Source organism: Pituophis catenifer, unplaced genomic scaffold (genome assembly GCF_029215685.1).
Source record: "Pituophis catenifer annectens isolate HBS135680 unplaced genomic scaffold, rPitCat1.0.hap2 SCAF_1, whole genome shotgun sequence".
Classification (NCBI taxonomy): Eukaryota; Metazoa; Chordata; class Lepidosauria; order Squamata; family Colubridae; genus Pituophis; species Pituophis catenifer.
Genome location: NW_027256881.1, coordinates 331,262,038 through 331,289,808, shown reverse-complemented (window position 1 = coordinate 331,289,808; position 27,771 = coordinate 331,262,038). Strand labels below are relative to the sequence as shown.

The window sequence follows — 27,771 nt, the reverse complement described above, 5'->3', positions numbered from 1 at the left end:
AATTCAGTCAAACCAATTTGAAATTCAATTCATTGAATACAATTAAAGGGTTACTCCATTTTTATCATATAACGTAACATGTACAATTTAGTGGCAGCTTTAAAATGAACTCCATAGGACGCATCATGTGAGGGGTGGGGGCTCATGTTCTGCCCCCGTGATGGATAGTTTTTCTCAGCCTTGTGGCCCAGAATGCTAGAAAAAAAGTCTGATGTTAAATACTGAATCCAGTGAAATCTATCAATTGAAGCTATCTCTGCCACATGTTCCACTACTGTCAGCTTTCCGACTAGCAATAACTGTCCAAGATCTCAGGTAAAGAAAACTATGCAGCACTACTTCTAGACAATCCAACAAATATCTTCTTGAAAATTACACTGTGCCTCTGGGCTATGGTGTCTTTCCTCAGAGAGTGGTTTCTTTTTTTCGATTTGCTGTCTGCAAGATAGTAAGTTGTTTTCTAGAAGCTCAAAAACAGTTCTGGGTTGAAGTACCATCACTGCATGGAATGTCAAAGCCTTCACCTACATTCTTAATCACCACCAGTTTATCAAACAGTTTGAAGGAGAGTGGAACTTGGGACATACATATGCCATTTTGGTCTCCAGCTTCAGTATTGTTCAGTAAGAGATGGGGACCATCCCCAGTGCTTTCTTCATGAGAGATACCTACAAAATCTTCAGATTCTTCCACAGGACTCAGAAATCTTTGCCCCTTATATTCAGAAAATAGAATTTCATCAGAGACCACCTCGTCCTCCTTGGGAGAATTTTCCTCTTCTGTACCTTTGACAAATCCCAACAAGTCCATTGATGTATCAGTAACTGGCTCCTCTTTGTCAGATGAAGGCTCTACAACTAATGGTTGCATGGAGTTGTTGGCTTCCATTGGTTCCATAAAATCCAACTTTACCTGGGCCTGAAAAACATTAAGCAAATGTCTGTCTGGGGTTGGAGTCATCCCAAACTATTGTTTGTTTAATCATAGTTTATTGGATCAATGACAATTGGGAGGGCTTGCACCCTGGGGTAAGACAAATGATTTACAAGCTACAGTAGATATGTTTACCCAAACCAATGTGCCAAAAAATGAATATATCATTAAGCATAATGTGGGAGACTAGGATCTGCAGATCTCTATTAAGCTGCTTTAAGATGAGTGGTGGTGAGGTCTTAAGGAACCATGTTTTTACCAAATTAGGATGTTTACCCATTTTATCCAGTATTGTGTGCTCTGATTGGCAATTCTGATCTAATTTGGCCATCTGGAAATGCTAGCAGAGGTTAAGTCCTCTTTCTAACTTAATTGGGAGGAAACCTGCACTATGAAATTGTGCACTGCTGTATATTAGTGCTGGCTGAGAAATTCTGGGAGTTGAAGTCTACACATCTTCAAGTTGCAAGGTTGAGAAACACTGATCTACAGTGTACAAGAGTATAGCACGAGTCTAGGCCAAAGAGATACTCTTGCAAGACAAAAAGATCCTAAAAGAAAGATTCATCCTACAGATCCAAAGTGCTGTAATGTCAACCATTTGACAATTGTGCTTTTGGTATATTCAAAAAAATGTCCTCCTCCCATATTACAGCTAGTCCTCAACTTACGACAACAATTGAGCCCAAAATTTATGTTGCTAAGTGAGAAATTTGTTAAGTGAGTTTTGCCCCATTTATGACTTTTCTTGCCACGTTTGTTAAGTGAATCACTGCAGTTGTTAAATTAGTAACACGGTTGTTAAGTGAATCTGGCTTCCCCCATTGACTTTGCTTGTCAGAAGTTTGTAAAAGGGGATCATATGACCTTGGGACACTGCAACTGTCATAAATATGGATCACTTGTCAAGCATCCAAGTGTAAATCACATGATCATGGGGATGCTGCAATGGTCACAAGTGTGAATAATTGTTATAAGTCCCTTATTTCAGTGCCATTGTAACTTTGAACAATCACTAAACAAACTGTTGCAGGTCGAGATCATACTGTTCTGTGAACTTCAGAAGTACCTTTTCTTAGCTTCTCTGTCTCAAATACAGAGGTCTCCAGCGATCAAGAGATGATCTGCTACTACTATCTCCTACTGATAAAACATGCAGAGATCCTCATTCAATAAATGAAGAAATCAAAATACCGTGATGTAGAAAAATCTTCACTTGATGCTCACCTGGCCTGTTTCTGCTCTGGTGTGGAACTTCACAGCTTCTGTATTCGTAGGATCTGGCAATGCTGGGCATAGAGATTTCTTCATTCTGGAACAAATGTTAAAACAATGGTTTGGGAAGCAGAAGTAGGAGGGGGGAATTGCTTAGCTCTTGGAAGGCCAGGAAAGGCTCACGATACAGACGTGGTTCTTTTGCATATCTCCAGTTTTAAAAAATTTATGCATTTGCAAATCAAGTTAAGCCAGGACCTACAGCCAAGTCCTATAGAACAGCAGCCCCCAACCTTTTGGGTACCAGGGACCACAGATGGGGCTTCGCTTGTTTGCGCAGGGCGGTTTTTGATATGCCGTGGCCAGGGGTGAAATGTAAAATTTGTTACTACTGGTTCTATGGGCGTGGCTTGGTGGTGGCGGGGTAATGTGACTGGGTGGGCGTGGCCAACTTTTTTTTTTTAACTTTTCAAAGCATTTTTTTTACCACCTCTTTGGCCGAAGAGGTTGCAGAAAAAAATGCTTTGAAAAGCCTCTATGACGATCAGGCAACTCAGCTGGGATCATCAGAGACTTTTCAAAGCATTTTTTTTAACCACCTCTTCAGCCAAAGAGGTTGCAGAAAAAAATGCTTTCAAAAGCCTTTGACGATCCCAGCTGAGCCGCGCGATCATCAGTCTTTTTTTTTTACTTTTAAAAGCATTTTTTCATCGGAAGAGGTTGTAGAAAAAATGCTTTTAAAAGTAAAAAAAAAAAAGAAGCCTCTGATGATTGTGCGGCTCAGCTGGGCATGGTGGGGGGCTCAGGGATTTTTGCTACCGGTTCTCCGAACCACCCACCGCCTCGCTACCGGATTGGGTGATCCAGTCCGAACCGGGAGCATTTCACCCCTGGCCGTGGCCCAGTGCTGGTCCATGGACCAGGGGTTGGGGACCCCTGCTATGGAACTATACTACATAGGAACATAGTAGATTCACTTATAATGCTAAACCATCATGTCCAATTAAAAGCAGACAATATTATGCCTTGGCATTATGTGCAAACTAGGTCATTGAACTTTAGTACATCTGATTGTCCTGAAAGATAGGCCGATAGCATGATTTCCCATATTACAGATATGGAATGCTATTGTCAGCACGCAAGACAATGCCTTTGCTAGAATTTCTATCAGAGCTGGGTTAACAAGTAACAATTCCCCAGCTCATGTTCTCAGCTGCTTTACTGCATCAACTCACTGAAGCCACATAGTAGATGATTAATTAGCTGACGACTTTGAAATCAACTATCCAGGGAGATAACAGTTGCTCACGGCAGCTGCTTAGGAGTTAATTTTATATGTTTCTTAACACCAATTTTTTTAGGTAATTTCAGCATAAAATCAACAAAAAAAGAGTTGATTAAAACAGGAATCTTTTTCTTGGACAACAAGTGCTGGAATACTATGCAAAGAGTCAATGTAATAAAGTGTGTTGTAAATGTAATAAAATGTGTTGTACAAGTGGTCCTTGACTTACGACCACAATTCAGGCCAAAATTTTGTTGCTAAGTGAGACTGTTGTTAAGTGAATTTGGCCCCATTTTATGATCTTTTTGTCATGGCTGTCAGGTGAATCACTGCAGTTGTTAAATTAGTAACATGGTTGTTAAGTGAATCTGGCTTCCCCATTGACTTTGCTTGCCAGAGGGTTACAAAGGGTGATCCCGTGATCCCTGGGAAACTGCAACCATCATAAATATCAGTCAGTTGCCAAGTGTCTGAATTTTGATCACGTGACCACAAGGATGCTGCCATGGTCATAAGTGTGAAAAATGGCCATGTCACTTTTTTCAGTACCATTGTAACTTTGAATGGTCACCAGATGAACTATTGTAAGTTGAGGTCTACCTGTATTCTCTCCCTTCATCATTGCTATATAGCCAGTGTATAGACTAAGCTTCCTGTGTCTTAAAGCAGGCACTTCTCTCCTGCCCTTGAAATAGTTATTGCACATGGCTTCATCACAGTTACCTTTTTTTGCCAAGGCAGAAGATGATGGTGACAAAAAGGATGCCTCCAAAAATCCCCAAAAATAGAAAGCTAAGCACCAGAGGTAGCTGCTTGGGATCTAGAGAGGAAGAAAAAAACACGAGAAGCTATTGCTACTATTGGGATTTCAGAAGGAGAACTCAGGGGGGAGAGAAGTTATACCTGGAGCTTTGGTTAGAAATCGATAAAAAGCTTTGCAGTTGTCTTTGCTGTTTGCTGTGGAGACCCAGATGCCAACAAGATAGACAGTGTCAGGCTGCAAGTCCTGGATCGTATACCATGTTTGTGACATGTCGACGTCATAATCTGAACAAGAATAAGACAGTAATCAGAGCCCTTTGGTTGGCATTTTCCACAGCACCATGGCAGCAGCAACCAAGATTTTGGCCCAAATTCCAATGGGGAACCTTGCCAGGACACTAACCTTCCCTTCCAAATTGTATGACCCAAGACACGAAGGTCAGACCCCCAAACTCACATGTTAAGTTACCGTATTGCTCCTTTTGACAACATATGATATATTTCTTCAGTAGACCTGGGCAATCGGAGAGGGGTCTGGGAGGCTTCCACTGGATGACAGCAGAATTCGCAGTTTGGTTAGTCACATTTACATGGATGGCATCTTCAAGAGAAGCTGCAGACCAAAGAGGACAGTTATCATTGGCTCTTGAAGACCATAAATTCCATTGATTTCTTCCATCTTTGGGATGATGGCCAGGTTCTCTCATCACTTCCCTGAGAACCTGAATATAGAGCTAAGGATGAATTGCAGTCAGTGGTGGTTCCAACCAGTGTTACCACCAGTTGTCTTCGTGCATGTGCTTTGCGCACGATCGCGCAAGCGCATTAGGTTTCTGCCTAGCTGAGGTGCGGCAATCCACTCTGTCGCGCCTATCAGCTGGGCTAAAAAATGAGAAATAAAGATAAGTTTAATGTGGGGGTGGGCGGGAGGGCCCAGCTCCCAGTCAAGGAGAACCGGTTCGGTGATGTCACATCATCACTACTACCGGCTTGCCCGAACCAGCCTGAACCAGGAGAAACCCAACACTGATTGCAGTCAATTGTTGACCAGTGTAAGATAGTCAGACAAGGCTACCAAAGAAGGGTAGTCAAGGTCAAGGTTTTGAAATGTTCTTAAGTTGTAGAAGCTGTTTTAAAAAAAGAATTTCAGAGTCTCTGGTTGAAGCTTTGGTGATAAATTGGCTACGTTGAAATGAACCTTTTGTGTGGACATCTGCCTATCAAGTTCTTGCAGAACTCTAGACTTCTGTGGAATACAGTTTGAAAAACTTCGTTTAGGTGATCTTTGTTTATTCCTGAAAAACCGAAATACTTTTCACTGGCCCTCATAGAAGCTATCATTCTTCCTTCTTTCCCGAAAAATCTTACCTTCTTTCCTTCCATTCCATGCATTATTACAATCAATATTATAGTGAATTTCCAGATACAGGTAGTCCTTGACTCACAATAATTTGTTTAACAACAATTCAAATTATGATGGCCCTGAAAAAAGTTATTTGTGACCAATCCTCACACTTATAACTGTCACAATTATCAAAATTTGTCTGCAAAACTGTCGCATAATCAAAATTGGGGCATTTGGCAACTGGCATGTATTTAGGACAGTGACAGAGTCCTGGGTCATGTGATCTCCATTTGCGACCCTCCAATGGATCGTCTAACAAGCAAAGTCAATGAAGCCAGATTTGCTTAACAACCATGCAATTCTTTTAACAATTGCTTAACCTGTATTAAACACTGAACTATAGAAACCACTTGTTGCCTGTTACACAAGACAAAATATAAATTTATATTACAGAAATGGCATTTTTTAATTAGATTTTTATCCTGCCTTTATTTCTTTATAAATAACTCATGGCAGTAAATACACATACTCCTTCCTCCTTCTCTTTCCCCCTCAACAAGAACCCTGTGAGGTGGGTTGAGCTGAGAATGTCTGGCCCAAGGTCACCCAATTGGCTTTTAGGCCTGAGACAGGACTAGAATTCAGAGACTCCTGGTTTCTAAGCCAGCATCTCAACCATTATACCAAACTGGCTCTCTTTGTTAGATAAGTACAGTGAAATACTGTAGGGCGGGGGTGGGCAAATGTGGCTTGGCTGTCTCAGGAATTCTGGGAGTTGAAGTCCACAGGTTGTAAAAGAGCCATATTTGCTCACCCCTGTTGTAGAGTATGAAAATGCTCATGCATTTCTCTATTTAGTCATCTTTGATAACCCCTACAAGAGGTTACCTTACAGTATTTTCAAGATAATGGGCTTTCTAGATGGCCTGCTAACCACAGTGATAATAATAGATGCTCTATTACAGTGGTCCCCAATCTTTGGGACCTGGCTGGGGAGTGGGGAGAGGGGAACTGGGCCATGCAAGCACACATGAAGCCCTTGCATGAGTGGGTGGGCTGGTGAGTGGCGGGCCAGCATGCATGCATGCGATTGCCCACTGGCCCACCGCTCACCCAAGTTTTGCTGTGCGCATGCACATTCCAGAGAGCCACTCACACGGCCCAATTCCTAATAGGCCATGGCCCGATAGTGGGCTGTAGGCGCCCCAAGGCTTGATACCCCTGCTCTATTATCTGTTTTTGAGGTATGAGATGCAGCCTCTGTCTCATCCCCAAGATTTCATAAAAGCAACCTGAATTTGCATTTGGCTAGAAAACTTGCTGGTTCTGGCTCAAATTAATGAATTAAGTTTCCTACTGCTTCTGCTCACTTGGGGGGCGGGGCTGGTGGGATAATTCTAGATATTGCTAGCTCTGGCCACTTGCTGCCAGCACTGCCATTCCCCTGCAACCCTTCTTGATTTGGAATATTTGGGAGTTGGGATTGAAACTAACAAGAGACTCCCATATTAAGCTGAAGGGAAGGGAAGACTGGTAAACCTCTCTAGAAGGTTCTTCTAGAACAGCTTAGAAGAGTGAATCATAGAGTCATAGGGCTGGAAAGGACCTCGGAGGTCTTCTATCTGACCCCCTGCTCAAGACACAAGCCTTATACCATCTCAGTCACATGGTTGTCCAGTCTATTTCTGAAAACCACCAGGGATGGAGCACCCATAACCCCACTGATTAATTGTTCTCACTGTCAGAAAATTTCTCCTTACTTCTTGATTGGATCTCTCTTTAAGCAACTTCCACCCATGACTTCTTGTCCTCCCCCCCACACCCAGTGCTTTGGAGAATAAGTCAATAAGGATGAAATATAGCTGGGATGAAGCTTGATGGACTTTCCAATGCACCATGAAATTCCCTCCACCCTTTCCTCCACCCCACTGATCTGTTGCCTGTGCTGTTTGTAGACAAGGTCCATCACCTTTTCAGAAATTGCCTGAATGACAGGTTACTGTTGCAACTCCAGAGCAACTCCATACCTATGATCTATTGTTCCAGCAACTTGAAAGGTGGCTAAAGGCTCCATCCCCAGATTCTGCCCCAGACTGTCCTGCTAAGGAGCTGTTAGAGGTGTCCTGTCCCCCGCTCCCAACTGGTTAGTGACATTGGGCGGGAGGGAAAAATAAGAGGAGTAGCCTGGAGGAGGAGCCTGGATAGCTCTGCAGACTAAAGCACTGTAATTTAACACCAGCTGTCTGCAATTAAAGTAAGTTTGAATCTTGCCAGGCTCAAGGTTGACTCAGCCTTCCATCCTTTCTAAGGTAAGTAAATTGAGGACCCAGTTTGTGGGGGCAATAAGCTGACTTTGTATAAAATATACAAAAGTATGAAGGCTATTGCTTAACGCACTGTAAGCCGCCCTGAGTCTCCGGAGAAGGGTGGCATATAAATCAAATTAAAAAAAAAAAAAAAGAGAACCATATTATTCCGCCAAATCAAGGATTGAAGTAATGCACTTTAACCTAGTTATGAGAAAGGGCTAATGGGTGACAAAGTGTTACAGATTGGAAATGTTTGAAGTTGTGGTGCTTAAAAGGAAACACTACATTAAGCAGTTTGTTTAATAATGACTAGTAGGCGGTTTCACTCATGGGTTGGGGATGAGACGAGGATAGTGTTGCGGGACTAAGGGGAAGACTGGGTTTAGCAAGATAAGATTGTGCGATGATAAATTGCAAGTTGAGTCGAATCTAAGAACTTCAAAGTGCTCGAGGCAGAAATGTTACGGTTGCCAATTTAAAACTGCAACTATTCTGTCCTTATCTATCTTTTTCTGGTAAGTACAAAGCTAGAAGTAATAAAGGAGACGTTCAAAAAGCTTATCATCAAAAGACAACATCTAGATTACAAAATTCTGTGAATGAAGCAGGCAGAAACATTTTTTTTTAACTCTGTCCAGACATGAAGTAACTATTTAGGGCTATTGGTTGGTCTGACTGGTAGGATAAGCGGGGGTGGAAAGTCAGCATGTCATACTCACCATTTCTATGGAAAAGGTACCTATATCCAAAAGTTTTCCACTTTTTAAAGTCATGTTTGTATACTGCAAAGCGATAACATCTGTTGGATTCAATTTCCCCTGGAATTGAGGAGCAAAAATCACAGGTTTCAAAACCTTAGAAGAGACTTGTTGGATCAGACCAAAGCTTTCTCTTACACACCATCATATTTCTAACAGTAATTAGCTAGATATTTCTCAAGGTCCAGTCAATAAACATCAGAGACTGTTTTCCCTCCAGCATCTGGTATCAAGCTAGATTGACTCCATAAATGACTATTTCAATTAGCTCTTGCTAATAATATCCATTTACCCATTTCATCCATTTCTCTAATTTCCTTTTGAAGTCGATGACCATCCCTACAATTTCATCCTAGAGGTCTAAACAAATCAAGACTCTTATTGTATAAACAAGTGCTTTATCACAGTTGTCCTGAAGTCCCTTCACAGCTTCTTCAGAGGATCCTGAGGTCTGAAGTCTATTCAACTATGATATAGAGAAAGGAGGTGGACTAAATTACTACCCGCTTCCTCCTTTAGCCTATATTGTACTAGCTGTGTGTTCCCAGGATGTCCCACTTTAGCTTTCTTCTATGATTCCAAGATGGCACTATTGACAAAATATCAAAATTCAGCAATCCTAGAGGAATTGACAGATGCACCATGCAAAATAACCATTTTATAGTATATTTCAGCTAGTCTTCCTGCCCCTGATTTATTGGTTTAAATTAATGGCAAAGCTATTCGCTAATCCCTTCCAGTGAAACACCACCGTTTTCAAACTCCTTCCCAACCCAAGTATAGCTCCAGCTAGAGATGCACTCAGGCCAATCTGGAGGGGATAAAATTAGAAAGCGACACAGCAACAAAGAGCACTTTCTCTTGATCCTGCTGCTTCTGCCAAGCAAGCTATGCCACTTTGAAAATTTCTCTGATGGAAAGAGTGATATTCTAGTGGAGGAACCTGGGTGGGCCTTAGGAAGAGTTTTCAGTGTTACCTGTAACCACGTTAGTAGCTTCAGGTCCCATGCAGTCTTTCTTAGGCAAGGTTTCTCCAAGAGGCTGAGCTTCAAAGCAAAAGTTAGCCATGTCCTCATCTACTTCCCACTCCAGAGTGTAATGCCTTCCGGACAGATTGACATTCAGAAAATTGAGACCTAGGACTGTAGAATCATAGCATTAGAAATTAACATTAAGGCTATCTAGAGGTAGCTGGGGAATTCTAGGAGTTGAAGTCTACGCATTCTTAAAGTTGTTAAGAATAGGCAACACTGTCTAGACCAACCGTGGTCAATGAATGAGCCATGGAGCATCTCTGACAGATACGTGCCCTACTTTTTCCTGAGATCTCACAAAAGAAGGGCCATGGGGCAACAATCTTGCAATGCAATTAAAAATATCAGATATAGTATATTTACAATATGCCACTGTTATTGAAATGGAATATATGCTCAAACCTGAGCTCTTAATTGGTCAAATTCACTTTTTGTCTTCTGCCAATTTCATTCTCTCTCTCTCTCTCTCCTGCTATTTCATTTCTTGAAGCTCCTAATAAACCAGGCTTGGTAAAACAGAGGGAAGCCATTCAAAGCAAGTCTATCCATGTTGCCATCAACCTTATGTCCCAACTGGTAACTAAAGCCTTGGTGAACAGCTTGCCAGGATCTTGGGAATTTCTGGATACATCCAATGTCTGGAGCAGACTTTCAATAGGTCCATCTTTTCTGTAGTGATTGGTGCCACTGACCAGTTCAATGGCAATCAGAGAGTGACCTGATGGAGAGATGCTCCAGAGAAATTTTTCTAGGACTAGGTTGGTCATTTTACTCAATTTATACCACATAAAATATAAAGGAGCAATTGATGGTGGAAGAGGGTCCCCATACAAAATGAGATTACTAGAAGATGGGTTGCTGTGATGGATTTTATCTACAAAGGGGAAGATGTTGTGATGGGTAACAGTGAAGCAGCAGTTTCCCACAAAGGAGGAGATCACGCTCCAAGGACGGGGATGAGACAAGAGTCAATACAGCCTGGAGCTGGATCAAAGAAAGAGGAAGATATTTAGGACAGCTGCTCCGTAGAATCTCCCAGGGTATATTCGTTATGGTTAGAGTATAGGTAGTCCTTGATTTACAACAGTTCAATTAGTCACTCTTCAAAGTTTCAACAGCACTGAAAAAAGTGACTTATGACTGTTTTTCCCACAATCATTGCCACATCCTCATGTGATCAAAATTCAGACAGTTGGCAATTGACTTTTATGATGGCCACAGTCCCCCAGGATCATGTGATCAGCTTTTGCGACCTTGTGACCTTCTGACAAGCAAAATCAATGGGGAATCCAGATTCACTTAACAACCGGGTTACTAACTTGACAATGATGCAGTGATTCACTTAACAACAAGAAAGGTCCGTAAAATGGGGCAAAATTCACTTAATTGCCTCGCTTAGCAATGGAAATGTGGGGTTCAACTGTGATCGTAAGTCGAGGACTACCTGTGGTATATGTTTAGTCTGGCAAGATTCTGTCTATATCGTGTAAATAAATAATGAATTGAACTTTGCCTGGGATTATGCGATGTTGCTCTTGGGCTGGGCCTGACCATTTCTTTGTATACCAACCTGCATTTTGTTCTGGTGGTAACTTAAAGGAATAAGCTGGAGAAGGTCCCGCCTTGTTAAATGCCACCAGCGAAATGTTATATTCAGCTGCAGAAAGAGCAGTGTGGCACAAAGTTGCACTATGTACGGTAATGCTGTACTTTTCGAAGCCAGTAAAGCACTGCTTGCAGGCCAGCATGAGGAAAGTCAGATTATAGCTCACCACCCCTTGCTCCACGGAGGGTCTCTGCAAAAATACAAAAGAGAGGATAGAAAGCATTTTCCAAGCCACCAGCTAATGCTTCCATTTCTATCTTTTTTTTCTGGGGAGAAAACCATTAGGGAGCACTATCCAGTCTAGGCTGGGTGATGTCTGCATGACAGCACTAAAAGATCTGCAGAGACTTTGCATCAGGCCTCATGACCCACTAATCCTCTTCTTTTTTAGATTCTTGAATTAAGAAAGGTTGTCACCTTGTAAAATAAAATGACAGATTCCAATTTCATTTACAACAGGGATGTCAAACTCAAGATCTGGCCTGTGGGGCTGGCCTTGAAATAGCAAAAGACAAGCCCGCAGTGCCTCTGCTAGCGAAAACGGGGCACAGGAGGACGGTGCGCCCTACCCCTGCCCCCCGTTTTCGGCCTGCAACACCCGGCCGGCCAAAACAGGGTATGAGGGGGCACAAAAATAGGGTGCGGCAGGGTGCTGCAGGAGGCTGTCCAAGCCAAAAATGGGGTGCGGGGCAGGGGTGAAATGCTCCCGGTTCGGACCGGATCACCTGATCTAGTAGCGATGGAGGCGGGTGGTTCGGAGAACCAGTAGCAAAAAACCCTGTGCCCACCCCCTTATGCCCAGCTGAGCCACACAATCATCAGAGTCTGGGGTTTTTTTTACTTTTAAAAGCATTTTTCCTTTTTTTTCCTGCAACCTCTTTGGCGGAAGAGGTAGTAGAAAAAATGCTTTTAAAACTAAATAAAAACAAAAGTTGGCCACACCCACCCCCCACCAAGTCATTACCCCCCACCAAGTCATGCCCACAGAACCGGTAGTAACAAATTTTAGATTTCAACCCTGGTGTGGGGTGAGTGCGTGTGGGGGGCCCCCACAACCCATTTTGGCTGGCAGGTGCTGCAGGATGTGTCCATCTCGTCTGTGGTCCATCCCATCTCTACCCCCACTCGTCTGGCCTGAGGAGGACAACTGCGGATGCTGATCTGGCTCTCGAAGAAATCCAGTTTGACTCCCCTGATTTACAAGTACACTCTGGGCCCTACATTGGCCCTATAGACATCTTTAGCAAATTAAAATAACGGGTGACTGAAATCCAGGAGTATATTTGCAAATGGTAGTTCTGCCCTCCAACCACCACCACCAGCTGAACGCATCAGCCCCGAACATACAGGTAGTCCTCAACTTACTAAATTTTGTTTTGTGACTGTTCAAAGTTACAACACCATTGAGAAAAGTGACTTATGACCATTTTTCACGCTTACGACTGTTGCAGCATCCCCATGGTCACGTGATCAATATTCAGAGGCTTGATAACTGACTCATACTTATGACGGTTGGAGTGTCTCGGAGGGTCATGTGATTGCCTTTTGCAAAATTCTGGCAAGCAAAGCCAGATTCACTTAACAACAATGTTACTAACTTAATAATTGCAGTGATTCACTTAACAACTGTGGCAAGAAAGATCTCAAAAATGGAGCAAAAATAACTTAATAAATGTGTCACTTAGCAACAGAAATCTGGGGCTCAGTTATGGTCATAAATCAAGGACTACCTGTATAACTTTCATATTTATGGGAGATTCATATGGGAGCTTAAATATTCGCACTGCATGTTTTTCTTGTCTTCTGCCTGCTTAAGAAACAATATTTTTAATGTTTGAAATGCAGGCAATCCAAATGCAGGGTGGATTAGGAATCTGAGCCGCAGGATGTTTGACTGATGGATTCAGATGCCCCAAAGACTGAATAAAAGCATTCCCCTTACCTCCCATTGCAGAGTTATGTTCCTCTGGCCTTCCTTTCCTAGGGACTCCACAGTATAATTTACTGTGGGACTTCTGAGGATTTCTAGAAGGAAAAAAATGCATTTATTAGAGTCTGGAAACTTTGCTAATTTCCCCCCAAGCCTCTTTATACACTGGAGACAAATTCTTTGTGTGTCCAATCACACTTGGCCAATAAAGAATTCTCTGTTCTGTTCTGTTCTGTTCTGTTCTGTTCTGTTCTGTTCTGTTCTGTTCTGACAAGAAAAAGACACACAAACAAATCTCACCATAAGGAACAAAGAGGATTTCACTCCAGCTGCTCCAGTGACTGCTCCAGTGATCAGTTCGATACCGAATCTGCACTTCATAACGAATATTTTTTTCCAGGTGACATGTGGCAACTAGACAAAGGCAAGGATATCTGGATCAGTCTTCAGTTGTCTGCAGACACGAAGACTATAGTAGCTGTTAAGCGGGGTTATCTACAGAACTACTTTCTTTTCTAGCCCGCATCCTTCATTGTAATCTGATCAGAATTTAGCTATTCAAGCATGAAGGTGGCAGCGAGTCCAATCTATCACGTGGATTTGATTCAGAGATATCAACGGAACAGCTTGCCTCCCGCTGTTTTGGGTGCTCCATCACGGGTGGTTTTCAAGAAAAGATTGGACAACTGTTTGTCTGGGATGGTATAAGGATGCCCGCCTTGGACAGGAGGTTGGATTAGATGATGATTCTATATCCGTTATGGCAAACCTATGGCACGCGTGCCAGAGGTGGCACACAGCAACCCAGTTCAGATCCACTGTGCATATGTGCATGCCTCCCGCCGGCCAGCTGGTTTTTAGGTCTCCGCTGCGCATGCGCAGGGGGGCACATGTGCAGGGGGAGCGCATGTGCAGGGGGCGGGGCATGTGCACAAGGGTGTGCACATGTGTGGGGTGGTGGTACTCATGCAGGGGCCGTGCATGCATGGGCAGGATGCATGCGCGGGGGGGGCGGGATGTTGCACGGGGGGGTGCACACCAGGGGTGGGTTCTAATTTTTTTACTACCAGTTCTGTGGGTGTGGCTTATTTTGTGGGTGTGGCTTGATGGTCATGTGACAATTCTTTAGGATTTAGCAGAGGTACTGGTCTACCAGGCTTTTAACTGCTTGCAGAGCTGTACCGGTCTACCCATTTGTTTTTGCAGGCACCAGTCTACTTATTTGTTTTCTTTTAACACTGATCAGTTGTAGGGCGGCCCTTTGAAGCCCCGCGGCAAGAGTTTAAACAGTTTTTTCTCCCTCTAGCTGATCCGCTGGGATTCAGGAGGCAGCAATAGATGGGGGTGAGGGCAAATAAAAGGTAAGAATAATGCAGGGGGGGCAGGGGGCGGGGGGCCCAGAACCGGTTCGGTGACATCATATCGTCACCGCTACTGGCTCGGTGGAACCGGGCAGAACCGGGCAGAACCCACCACTGGTGCACACATTGTATTTTGGGGGTTTGGACACACACCCCCTTTGGGCACTCGGTCCAGAAAAGGTTAGCCATCATTGTTCTATATCATTCAGTTTAACGGCAGGGGTGTCAAACTCAATTTCATTGAGGGTCGCATCAGGGTTGTGTTTGACCTTGGGAGGCTGGGGTGGGCGTGGCCAGCTCGACATCACGCATGTGAGAGGCGCCTGTGGTGGCCCGAGCGCTCTGCCAGCAAAAATAGGCTCCCGAGCTCCGTTTTCGGCTGCAACAGCCTCCTACTATCCTTTGCCAGCAAAAATGGAGCTCGGGAGGGCCGCACGCTCCATTTTCACTGGCAGACACACCGCAGGCTGGTTCAGTGTGGGCCCACGGGCCAGATCTAAGCACTTCACAGGCCAGATATGGCCCCCAGGCCTTGAGTTTGACACTCCTGGCTTAAGGTGTTGTATTCTATGACTCAAACACACCTTGGCAACATCTTCTTTCTCCATGTTTCTATAATGTTCATTTCATCCCCAGCCCTTGGATGAGGCCAGTGTAAGTCATCCTTAACTTACTGGTGTTAAAGGGGTTATTTTCTTTAAGTGGATAGCATCCAAAAGTAGTCTCAAGTTTGTAACCTTGGAATGAGGTCAGGGGATTGGGAAGAAATATAACGGTGGAAGGAGAAAGACCAGCATGAGGATCTGCTCATTATGCCTCTGAACAAACCAGCACTTCCTCTGAAGGAGCAAATTTGTGACAATTGTACTAGCATGATTGCAATTCACAGTGTTGGTATTAACCTATAAAATCCTTTATGACTTGGTGCAGAGGTTATCTCCAGGATTGGATTCTTCTTCATTCAATGAATCAAATTCATTCAATCTATATGGCTGCTTGACTAACAAATTGTAATAGTGGCTGGTTAATGTAGAATTAAAACCAATGCAATTCTAGCAAATAAAAAATAAAAAAAATAGAAAGCATGATACAAATCAAGGCCAGTCATTAAGTAACACCCATTACAGATAGACTCATCTATCATCCTGGTTCAATCCCGGGAGAAATGCCAAGTTTTCAAGGGCTTATGCTGGGTCTTGTGAGGTGAATTGAGCTGAAGGAATATGACTAGGTCAAGGAGGGCCAGAATTAATGCACTACCCTCATCCAGTCCCAGCACAAGGAAAATCAATGCCATCTCAGTACTGAATCTTGGTCTGAAATTAAAGTAAATAGAGTCTGGGAAAATCCCTTTTCTTTCAAGATCCTCTTAAACTGATTACCTTTCCTAAAGAGAGAAATTTAGGGCTAGAACAAATGTTGTCCAACACCAGAGGTGGGCTCCTGGGGGTTCGGTAGGGTTCGGGCGATCCTCTAGCCAAGGATTGCCATGGTTTGTCGAACCCCCAATTGCCACCCCTGACTGGCCATGCCCACCCCGCCCCACCCCGCCCTACCCCACCCCTTCCAGGAATCTCCATGCAGCCCGTTCATCATTCCAGGTAAGTGCAGGGGCCGTGCGGAGGGTCTGGGAGGGCAAAAAACGGGCCTATAGGAGGTTCCAGAAGTCCAGAAATGGGTCTGTTTCCGGTCTCCAGAGGGCCTCTGGACCCTGGGGAAAGCTGCTTTCGCCGTCCTGGAGGCTCGAGGAAAGCCTCCGGAGCTTGGGGAGGGTGAAAAACAGGCCTCCCAGAAGTTCCAGAAGTCCAGAAACAGGCCTGCTTCTGGCTTCCGGAGGGCCTCCGGACCTCGTTGGAAGCAGTTTTCGCCACCCCGGAGGCTCGAGAAAAGGCTCTGGAGCCTGGGGAGGGCGAAAAATCCCCCCTACTACCATGGTGCATGCGGCCGACTAGGCCATGCCCACCATCGTCACACCCACCCAGCAACGGGGCACCAAACCTATTGCTAAAGGATCTGAAGCCCATCCCTGTCTAACAGTATCAGATATAGTGATGACTTCCTGAGGAAGGGATCAACAACTGATTCACTAAGAGCCAGTAGAACTACCTTCTCCTTCAAGGATGCATTCATCATCCAGGAACTCAATCCACTTCAGCAGGACTAAGGAGCTCACATTTGTCCCAGATAACGAGCAAGACTGTGCCTCAAGCAACTGTGCCTCAGTTAAAATCCAAATTAGAGTGGATCTGATTAATTTTATCTGACAGATGCCTAGATAATTTTTCACAGCAGCTCTGCAAATGTTCCTCAGACACCCTTCCTTTTCCAAAATTGGGTCATCCTGAGCAGAACCTACTGACACGTTAAGAGCAGAAAAATAGCTACGTTTTGTTAGTCTTATTGACACAAGGTACCGTAACTCTTGATAAAAGATTTTGGTCATGTTTCATTGGATTCAATGTTTGTTCATTAGTGCGCTAAGTGTCTCTTTCTATATCATCTCCCAGAGTTTTGAAAACCACGAGGACCTTCATGATGCATATATATAAATACACTCTTTATATATAAAGAGTGCAAATGAGCATAATCTAATTTAAGGTCCCTTCATTCCGTGAAATGATTACAATAAAGACTCAGCTGAACTGTGCACTAAAACTTTAGGAATAATTATTCTTACGTAACAGTTGCAGACATTCACCTAGACAGGGGGTCCTTCATTTTGTAAAAATTAATAATTATTTTGCATTGGTGTATTAATAACTTCTATTTTTGATGAAATTTGCAACCAAAATATAATAGAAGGACATATAACAGAATAACAGGCTAACTCCGCTGGTATGGAGTGTCCTGAGAGGAGAACCTTCCACCGTTGCCAAGACTGCCTACCAACTAGAAGTCAATGGCTGGCGACCTTGCAGGCACCCAAAACAGAGATGGCAAGACACCATCAACAAAGATATCCAAGCTGCAGGCCTGTGCCCTGGAGACGCAGCTGACCGTGCAAAGTGGCATTCAATGATCCAAAAAGCCAACCCAACACTTGCGGGAATATGCTAGGAAGAAGAAGAAGGTAACAGAATAACAGAATGAGAGAGTTACAAGGAATCTTGGAGGTCTTCTAGTCCACCCCCTGCTCAGGCAGTAAACCCTATACCCGTGATGGCGAACCTATGGCACGCATGCCACAGGTGGCACACAGAGTCATCTCTGGGGGCACACGAGCCGTCGCCCTAGATCAGCTACACCGCGCATGTGGCACGCCTCCCACTGGCCAGCTGATTTTCAGGTCTCTGTCACGCATGCGGGAGACGCGCACGCATGCCCATGCTGCCCTGCCCTTCCCAGGAGTCTGTTTTGGATGCCAAATAAGTGCGTGGAGGCCCTGGAATGGTGAAAAATGGGCCTACCGGAAGTCCGGAAATGGGCCGTTTCCGGCCTCTGGAGACTTCAGGGAGGCCTGCTAGGCCCAAAATGGGGCTCAGGGGTTTGGGTGGGTCGTGTGCACATGCACAGGGGGCAGGGCAGCACAGGGAGGTCACACGCGCATGCACGGATATGTGTGCGTGGGGAGCATTGTATTATGGGTGTGGGCCCACGCACACGCAAGCCCCCTGTGCTCCCCCCACTTTTGGCACGCGATGGCAAAAAGGTTTGCCATCACTGCCCTATACCAATGGTGGTCCAATCTCTTCTTAAAAACTTCCAGTATTATCTTAATAATTCAGTTATAATTAAATCAGAATAGAAATGAATACATGGTAGATGGTTAATCCTTTAAACATGTTACTAAGTCTAGACTTTATCAGTTGCTAGGTGAATAGATGGTTTATAGATTTGATGACATATATAGAATTTATTATTTTCTTGGTTACACTACATATCTCCAGAAGACTTTTTTGAGAATTTAGGGGTATATTAATTACAGTAAATTAATAGTTACATATTTTTTAGCAATAGCACTTAGATTTATATACCACTTCACAATGCTTTACAGCCCTCTCTAAGCGGTTGACAGAGTGAGCATATTTCTCCCAACAATTTAGGTCCTCATTTTACCAATCTCGGAAGGATGGAAGGCTGAGTCAGCCTTGAGCTGGTCAGGTTCGAACTCCTGGCAGTGAGCAGAGTCAGCTTTTAATACTGCATTCTAACCACTGCGCCACCAAGACTCTTTCCTAGTGGCTCAAGGTTGACTCAGCAGTGGGTTGACATATTGGCACAATTTACATCAAGCTGGGTCATGGATGTTACTGATTTGTTGTATGGGATGATCATTTTAGTCCTTTTAGACTAACATCCTACCCTCCACAATGTCCTCCAGGAAGCCTTCATTTATAGCTGGAGCTTAATTTTTGCAATAAATCATGAGAGATCCGTCATCATGTTCTTTGAGGGTGAATGCCACTTATTTTAAAACAGTAAGAATTCAGAAACATTTATTTTCTGTAAACGGTACATGTATTAATTTATTTATGTTTCACATTTCTGAACCTCCCATATTCCTTAAAGAGGGATTCTGGCAGGTGTACAATAATATACCAAAGATCAGAAGACAAAGTATATAAAATTAAAAAGTTAAAGTTAAAAATTGTAAAAATTGTAAAATTATAAAAAAAAAATTAAGGAGGCAAAAATTATTAAACCCTGTTAAAAATTAGTTGCCCAAAGCAAAGGGAGACCCCATCACACCAACCAGGCCCATATCTTTGGTAGTCAGAGCTATTATTAAAAGCACACAATTATTAAAATTTTAAAGTCTGAATTAGAAATGGAATCAACCTACCTATTAATCCCTCCGTGGTGTCATCAGAACTACAGTTTCCCTGAAAGCAACCCAGATAATATTCAGAATGAGGAGAAGGCTGATGATAAATGGACTAAACTAAGCAAAAACAAAACAAAACATATTCTTCTCAGAAACGCCCAACGGAAAATCTGAGCTGTTTTATGTGGTAAGACTAATAAATAGATTATGCTGAAGTTTTTTTGTTTATACTCATCATCTCACTTGCACATGAGCAGGATGAAAAAAATATTGATTGATGGATTGATTTACAAGATGTAGATGGTAGCCGATCTCATATAACGACTTTAGGTGGCTCACAACAATGCATAAAAAATGGCTAAAACTAAAAGTGCCCTTCCCCCACCTCCACATGGAAAACATTGCAGCCCTAAACTTGACTGTTAGCTCAACGGAAGCCAAAGGAATTTGCTTTTAAATGGGGATCAGAATTTTTCTTCTTCTGAGCAATGAATTCCCTCAATAATTTGTTGGGGATTGAACGTCTGGTGGAGCTAAAGCAAGGAATGGGGGGAAATGGCAGAGCCGAAGTGGGGGGATGGCAGTGGTGAAATTCATTTTTTTTTACTACAGGTTCTGTGGGCGTGGCTTGGTGGGCATGGTGTGGCTTGGTGGGCGTGGCAGGGGAAGGGTACTGCAAAATCTCCATTCCCACCCCACTACAGGGGAAAGATATTGCAAAATCCCCATTCCCTCCCCACTACTGGGGGAAGGATATTGCAAAATCTCCATTCCCACCCCACTCTGGGGCCAGCCAGAAGTGGTATTTGCCAGTTCTCTGAACTATTCAAAATTTCCACTACCTGTTCTCCAGAACCTGTCAGAACCTGCTGGATTTCACTCCTGGGGATGGGCAATCCAGGGCTAGCTTTAAATTATGGCTGAGCCAGCACCGGCCGAAGGATACAACATTTTAGGGATGCCAAGATTGAAAAGACTTCCAAAAGAACAGAGTTTATAAAAAGCAATGGATGGTACCAATGCACTCTGTGACCCAGTATGCCCACTCGAGGTCTAAATATAATTCTGCAGAATACAGAATTTGACCACAATAGGTACAGATGTAATTAAAACAATGTAAATAGTGTGAAAATGTCTGACGAAAGAAAAAAAAATATCCAGGGCTGAAATCTTAAGAGTAAAAACTGAAAGAAAAAAAAAGAAAAGAAGGAAGGAAGGAAAGAAGGAGAAAAAAGGGGAAAAAAGAAAAAAGAAAAAGAAAGTGACTTTTTTGAGATTTCCACCAAAACTGGAAGATGAACCGAATCATAGGGGCACCAATATTTAATTATTTTTAAATGTATTAATAAATTAATTATTAAATTATTAAAATTTATTATTAAATTTATTAAATTTATACACTGCCCATTTCACTGTTGAAGGGACTCTAGGCAGCTTACAGGATAACAAAAGGTAAAAAAGATAATATAAAACAAAATTAAAATCTATTCTTTGGTTATCATATTGATGTATTCTTGTGTTCTTTTTATTGTTTATTTTATTGTTCTATTATCTTACCTCTGTTCCTTTTATACTCTTTTCATTTCTTCCTTTTTTATTTATTTGTATCCTGCCTTTATTATTTTTTATTAAAAAACTGAACATATCCAACACACTTTCCTCCTCCTATTTTCCCCACAACAAAATGACTGGCCCAAAGTTATTCTGTCAGCTTTCATGCCTAAGGCAGAACTAGAACTCTTAGTCTCCTGGTGATTGCCCCAAAGTCACTTTCATGGCTAAGGCAAGATTAGAATTCATGGTGTCCCCACTTTCTAGACTGATGCCTTAACCACTAGGCCATACTGGTTCTTTTTTTATTGTTTAAGCCACCTAGAGTAGCAAGATAGGTGACAAACTTATCAAATAAATAACTAAATAAAATTATGAAGATTAAATAAAAAAAAAATGGCTTTGTCTAGAGCCGTGATGGCGAACCTATGGCACGCGTGCCACAGGTGGCACGCGTAGCCATATCAGTGGGCACGTGAGCTCAACTCTGGTGCGCATGCGCGTGCTGGCCAGCTGATTTTCAGGCCTTCTGGGCCCATCAGAAGTTGGCAAACGGGCCTCCGGGGGGGGGAGGCAGTTTTTGCCCTCCCTAGACTCCTAGAGAGGCTCTGGAGCCAGGTGAGAAAGAAAACGGGTCTACCAGGCCATTGCGTGCCAGGAGGGGGGAAGGGGGGGTCGCATGTGCATGCGTGGGGGCGGGATGCATAAAATTATGGGTGTGGGCATGTGCACGCATGCCTCCCCAGCCCCCCACTCCTGGCACGTGATGACAAAAAGGTTAGCCATCACTGGTCTAGGGCATCAAAAAATCTAGAGCCAGCCATGGGAGTATTGATCCTTGCAGAAACATCTATTACAAACTAAATAATGAAACAGGCATTGTGGCATCATGAACCAAGCTCTGACCATTTTAAAAAATTGTTCACCGCCCAGAGCAACTTGGTAAGAAGTGTGGCTGTACAAAATAGATTGATTGAACGAATGAACGAACGAATGAATGAACGAACGAATGAACAAACAAACAAACAAATGAATTGCACACATACATATCAGTGATAGTCACAATGTCTGTGGACCCTAGGAACTTCTAGATCTGTGACTGTGTTGCATCCAGAAAGGCACTAAATGTAGTTTCATTGCAAACTGCACTAAGATCGTCATTCTTTAAACATTCCTGCCCTTATTCACCAAATATTTTCCTCCCCATAATCTCTTGATGTTGTTATATTTGGAAGAATTATCTCATCTCAGCGGAAGTCCCAGAGTGGGGTAAAGATGGAGGGATTTATTTTGCGACAGCTGGAGAGCAGCTGGCGATGGGGCGATGTGTCATCCAGGCACCTTCCTGCTCCTAAGTCTTTCCATAGGGGTAACATTTCACACAGCTGTTTGAGAGTAGCAAGAAGAGGGTGTATTCCAAAGGGAGGGGTTGTGGAAATGCCTCAAACTTTAATGGGGGAGGGGGAGAAAACCCTATGATCTGCAGAATTTCATTCTCTGGCAATCATCTATGATGAGAGTTTCAAAACACATAGATAGCAACCCCAACAGACATATACATAAGCTGCCTATCTGTCTATCTGATTAAATTCATCTCCTTTTCCTTTCTCATTTCCTCTGTAGTGAGTTTTAAACAATTGTCTCTTTGAAGCAGAGAGAAGCAGTGATACATATGATCGTTGCTTCAATAAATGCAATCTCCTGATCTCAACAAAGCCCTTGTGACTGTTGTCTGACTGATCATGATTGTTTAACTGCTGGGCATTTTTATTCATTCTTCTCAGTAGTGAAACTTAACAACTTTACCTTCCCCAGTCTGAAGGCTTTTCGAGATGTAGGAGCTCAACATCCAAATTTCCTTAAACCAGGGGTCAGCAACCTGTGGCTCTGGAGCCACATGTGGCTCTTTCACCCCTCTGCTATGGCTCCCTGTCACTCAAAATAACCACCAATGTGCGACACCTGCCAGCACGCGATTTATTGAGCTTTTCAATCCCCGGTAGGCCAATCATGGATAAATCAAAGAAAAAAAGACATTCAGAAGAAAACAGAACGTTTAATTCAACTACTTATGCTAGTTTTGTGGCCGCTCAAGAAATAGTCAGGCATCGGAAGGATTTTGTGGCTCCCGGTGTTTTCTTTTCTGTGGGAAATGGGTCCAAATGGCTCTGAGTGTTTAAGGTTGCAGACCCCCGCCCTAAACCTTTCAAGTGGAAGAAACTATCAAGGCAGCCCAAGAACATCAGGTAGAATAGAGGTGGTTGAATCCAAAGCTGGACAATGAATAATTATCTAGCAAGTCTTGCCTACCTAGGTAGAGAATCTTGGTGGAAACCATTATACATGGCCATCATTTCCAGTGTTTACATGCAACTTACCAGTGTCCAGTTTATATGGTTGAACTGTCTCATCCTGACTTCACTTAGTGTAGAGCGACATGTGCTGGATCCAGGCCATTTCAAGGTCAGGATACCTTTCGCTCTAGAAATGTTGATGGACTTGGCTGATGGTGGATTAAATTTTACTGGAATGAAAAGACAACAGCTGAGGCTACTGAGTAAGAGACAGATGTGCAAGACTACAAATGCAAGATAATAATATGCCCCTTCACTCATTTTTGTACACTATTTTTTTCTCTCCCCTCCCCATAATCTTTTATGGTCCTTTTGATTTTTAGTTCGGCTCATCTGCTCATTTTCACCATCCTTTTCACTGAGGGTTTAGGAATAACAATTATGAATATCACCCAGAGGAAATCAGCCAGTCTGCTTCCACTGATGGGCTAAGATTGCACTGATGCTGTGTATGAGCTTGGCATTCGAAAATGTGTTTGTTGGTAAAGTGGAATTCATAATACGTACAATCTTCTCTACCTATGATAAACATTGCTCCAAAATGAAGCAGAATCCTACTTATTTTCAACTCCTAGATATCCTTAGAAAAGGAAAGGAAGGGAAACTTTGCTGTTTTCTTTGGAACCGCATTACCCATGATAAACTGAAAAGTTGAATAGGGAGCCATCTCAACAGTTTGTCTTCTGGTAAGCTGGAGTTGTGTGGTTTGCAACAGTTTTAGGAATGCACGCCCACAACAACTCCTCAACAAATGGAATTTCCAAAATTCCAAATTCTAAACTTTCCCTAATAGGTGAAATCCCTTAACCTTGCAACATGCACCCAGAAAACACCTAAATCTTCCCTTTCTGTTTGTCTCAAAATGTAGCCAGGAGCAGAATCAAAATCTTTAGAATACAGTAGGACAGTGTTTCTCAACCTTAGTAGTTTGATGTGTTGACTTCAACTCCCAGAATTCTGCAACCAGTAAGGAATTACTGGCTGAGGAATTCTGGGAGTTGAAGTCCACACATCTTTAAACTGCCACAGTTGAGAAATACTGTAATGATAGATACTTCATGCTGTAGGAAGTATTTAGCTTCTTTTAACTTACTGGCTTCCTTGACCAACAGTGTATGATTCTTTGAGACCCGAGGAGAACTGTCCCTCGGCACGCTTTCTACCCAGACAGTATAATTTCTTCGAGCATAGACTGTGTCGGTATTAAAAATAAAGTGGGTCCGATCTCCAACCTCAAATGTATTTATTTCCCCTTCTGTTTGATCCCTGCGGGTGAGAAAGGGGAAGGAATTTGATTAGCTATTAAAGCCGTGTTTCTCAACCTTGACAACTTTAAAATGTGGGGTCCTTAATGTTTTCCTAGTTTGGTGATTTTCTTGCAGACATTTCATTACCAAAGTAGGTAATGTCATCAGTTCAACAGCTACAAATATTTTTTTCAATTGGTATTTTAAGATGTGTGGTCTTCAACTCCTGGAATTCTGCAGGTCTTGCATGCTTTAAGTCCACAAATCTTAAAGTTGCCAAGGTTGAGAAACACTGCATTAAAGCAAACAAAAGGAATACTTTGATAGCAACCTTAGAAAAACGGCCATCTGGTAACAAAATGAAATAAATTTTGTTTATTTGAGCCTGGTGGCTCAGCAGATTAAAAGCATTGTGATTAACACCAGCTGTCTGCAACTACTGTAAGTTCGAATCTCACCAGGCTCAAGGTTGACTCAGCCTTCCATCCTTTCTAAGGTAGGTAAATTGAGGGGGCAATAAGCTGACTTTGTATAAATATACAAAAGTATGAAGGCTACTGCTTAACGCATTGTAAGCTGCCCTGAGTCTCCGGAGAAGGGCGGCATATAAGTCAAATTTTAAAAAAATGAAATAAATGAACAAAATGAAATAAATGAATAAAAAAATCTCTTATATTGTGGCAGAAAAAGCTTCCTAATCAGAATTTCTTTCTGCATCATACTGGTCTGCTCCTGGAATGTATTTTTTTAAAAAATTTGTATCTCACCTTTATTTTTTTCATAAATAACTCAAGGAGGCAAACATATTCAACATATGTCCTTTAACCTATTTTCTTCACAACAATGACCCTGTGAGATGAGTTGGGCTGAGAGAAAGTGACTGGTCCAAGGTCACCTAGCTGGCTTTTGTGGCTAAGGTGGCACTAGAATTCACAGTCTCCCACTTTGCAGCCTGGTGCCTTAACTACTAGACCAGCGGTCCCCCAAGCTTTCCAGCTTGGCGGCCTGGCCTGGTGAAGGGGGGGGGTACATGTGAGTGGCAGGCACATGTGTGCACATACAGCTCCCCTTGTACGTGCGGAGGGCAGTCATGTGCATATATATATGTATGTATGTATGTATGTATGTATGTATGTATGTATGTATGTATATGTATTTCTCTTTAGCCAGGTTCTTCCTACGTAAATCAAGATTTTTATGCAGCCCTAGTTCAGTGAAATCACAATCCTAGGGCTGAAGTAGGGCTGCAGAGAGAAATACACATAAAGCCTACGAAAAGGAAAGAAAACAAATATATATACTGTATATTCAATATATATTCAATATATACATATATTGAAATTTAAACTAACCAAATGGATTAGATTTGATCACTATAATAATCCACAACAAAAAATAAATATATTAATATTTTTTTAAAAAATTAAGGGGCGTGCATAAGAGCACCAGCGTGCCTACCGTCCCTGTCCTAATGTTCCCTTTAATTGTATTCATTTTATGTATTCAATTCATGCTTATACTTATATATATTATCTAATATGTACTCGACAAAATAAAATAAAAATAAAAATCTCTCCCACAGCCCGGTAGTAGGCCATGGCCTGGAGGTTGGGGAGCCCTGCACCAAACCAAACTGGCTCTCAGTTTGAAATAGTTTATTTTCAGCTCCCAGCCTCCAATTTCTTTCTGGCATCCAGAGCATCATATTTCTGTAATGAGTGCTAGAAAAAGACTAGTTATAAAGATAGGTGAGTTTTAAGCTTCTATATGGGACCGTTGGTGAACATCAAAATGTTCCCAGTCCACTCCTGCTTATTTAATGTAAACAAGGGCCTTTTGCACTATTCCAGCACATGAAAACCAGCTGCACTTTCTGATGAAAGTGAAAATTCTGGTTGTAGTTACAAAAGATTAGTTAAATGTATCAATGTCTTTCCCCCCCCACCACCTTATACTCCACACTTTCCCCCTTTTCCTTGCCTAGTTTCCCATTATTTACATTTTCTTTGCATTTTGTATTCTGGTAAGCTAATAAACATTTTTAAACAGGGAGGATTAATTAAATACAGGTTAATGGTGGCAATGTACTGTACTCATCATTATCACTGCCTTTAAAGTGTTTATGGCTCTTTAGCCTCAGAAGACAAAGGGAAATGAGAGAAAAAAAAGATATAAAATGTGAATAAAGAAATATATCCCCACCCCCACCCCAAGAATCCAAGATCAGCAAGTATAGACTGGAATGAGGAGCAATAGAAGCATTTTTTGTAACACCGCGCATAATTAAAGTATTTGTTGTTAGGATCTGTAGCAATGCCCTCCAGATCAGACTCCTTTTCAATGTATACACTAAACCAAATCAAACTAGCCACTTAATGGTTTAGGAATAGGATGAGGAGAAAGACACAGAGAGAGATTTTATAACAGAGGCATCAACATGCTTGGGCCAGCATTCACCTTAAGTGGAGGATATGGTTGACATCTTCTTTACATCCAGCTTCCCAGGAGCAGTTCATAAGACAGAGGAAGGCTGCTTCACAGCAGGGCTTGTAGCAAATCAGATTTTGGGGAGCACAATTGCTGGGATCTGCTAATATAAGACAAAGAATGATATTCCTGGAAACCTTGGAATTAGGAAATAGTAATGTAAGATGTTTACTTATTTAGGGCAACCCCTATCCTGCTTTTCCCATAGAATACGTCTCATTTTGGTCAATTGTCAAACAACATGCGCAAAAAACGCAAACTAAAACTATGTTAACACACACACAAACACACACCAAAGCACTAAAGAGAGCTAAAGTTAAAGATAATATCTACAGCAAACAGAAACCATAATGTCATATTATAAACTGACTTTTACTAAATTAATAGAAAGTTTACTCAATTTCTGCTGTTTCTATGGTTATGTGTTTGGGATTTTGTGCCATGTTACCTGCCCAGATTTATTTGGTTAAGATGGATGGCCACATTGATAGATTGAAAAACAAATGAATAAGATGGTGAGACTTCATAAATCAAGGTGTTGCATTCTCCTTGTTCCTCCACTCTACTTTCTTTTTAAAGAAAACTCCCCAGCAGGTGAGAAAGATTCTAAATTTATTTATATACAGTCCAGCTCTCCTCCATTTCTATTTCATAACTGATGGCAGAGTAAGGAAGAGCATTTGAAAGCATAGGAAGCTCTGGTTTTTGTGTCTGCATGGCTGGCTTTATCGCTTCCTGGTCTTCCCTCAGACAAGATAAACTTACCACTCAAGAGCTCCGGTGCAGCCAACCACACTATCATCATCACTGCAACAGCAACTTGTACCAT

The 27,771-nt window shown here is 42.4% G+C and overlaps 1 protein-coding gene across 1 annotated transcript; it reads right to left on the bottom strand.

Annotated features, from left to right (window-relative positions):
- Positions 1–440: 440 nt before the first annotated feature.
- IL12RB1 (interleukin 12 receptor subunit beta 1) lies at positions 441–27,771 on the bottom strand. Its single transcript, XM_070931737.1, has 15 exons — positions 27,708–27,771; positions 26,913–27,042; positions 24,302–24,474; positions 23,233–23,378; positions 19,322–19,361; positions 13,478–13,591; positions 13,190–13,272; positions 11,212–11,437; positions 9,585–9,749; positions 8,569–8,667; positions 4,653–4,808; positions 4,337–4,480; positions 4,157–4,253; positions 2,161–2,245; positions 441–918 (listed from the first exon to the last, which is right to left on the bottom strand). The coding sequence occupies exons 1-15, from the start codon at positions 27,769–27,771 to the stop codon at positions 469–471; spliced, it is 2,172 nt and encodes a 723-aa protein (XP_070787838.1). The 3' UTR covers positions 441–468.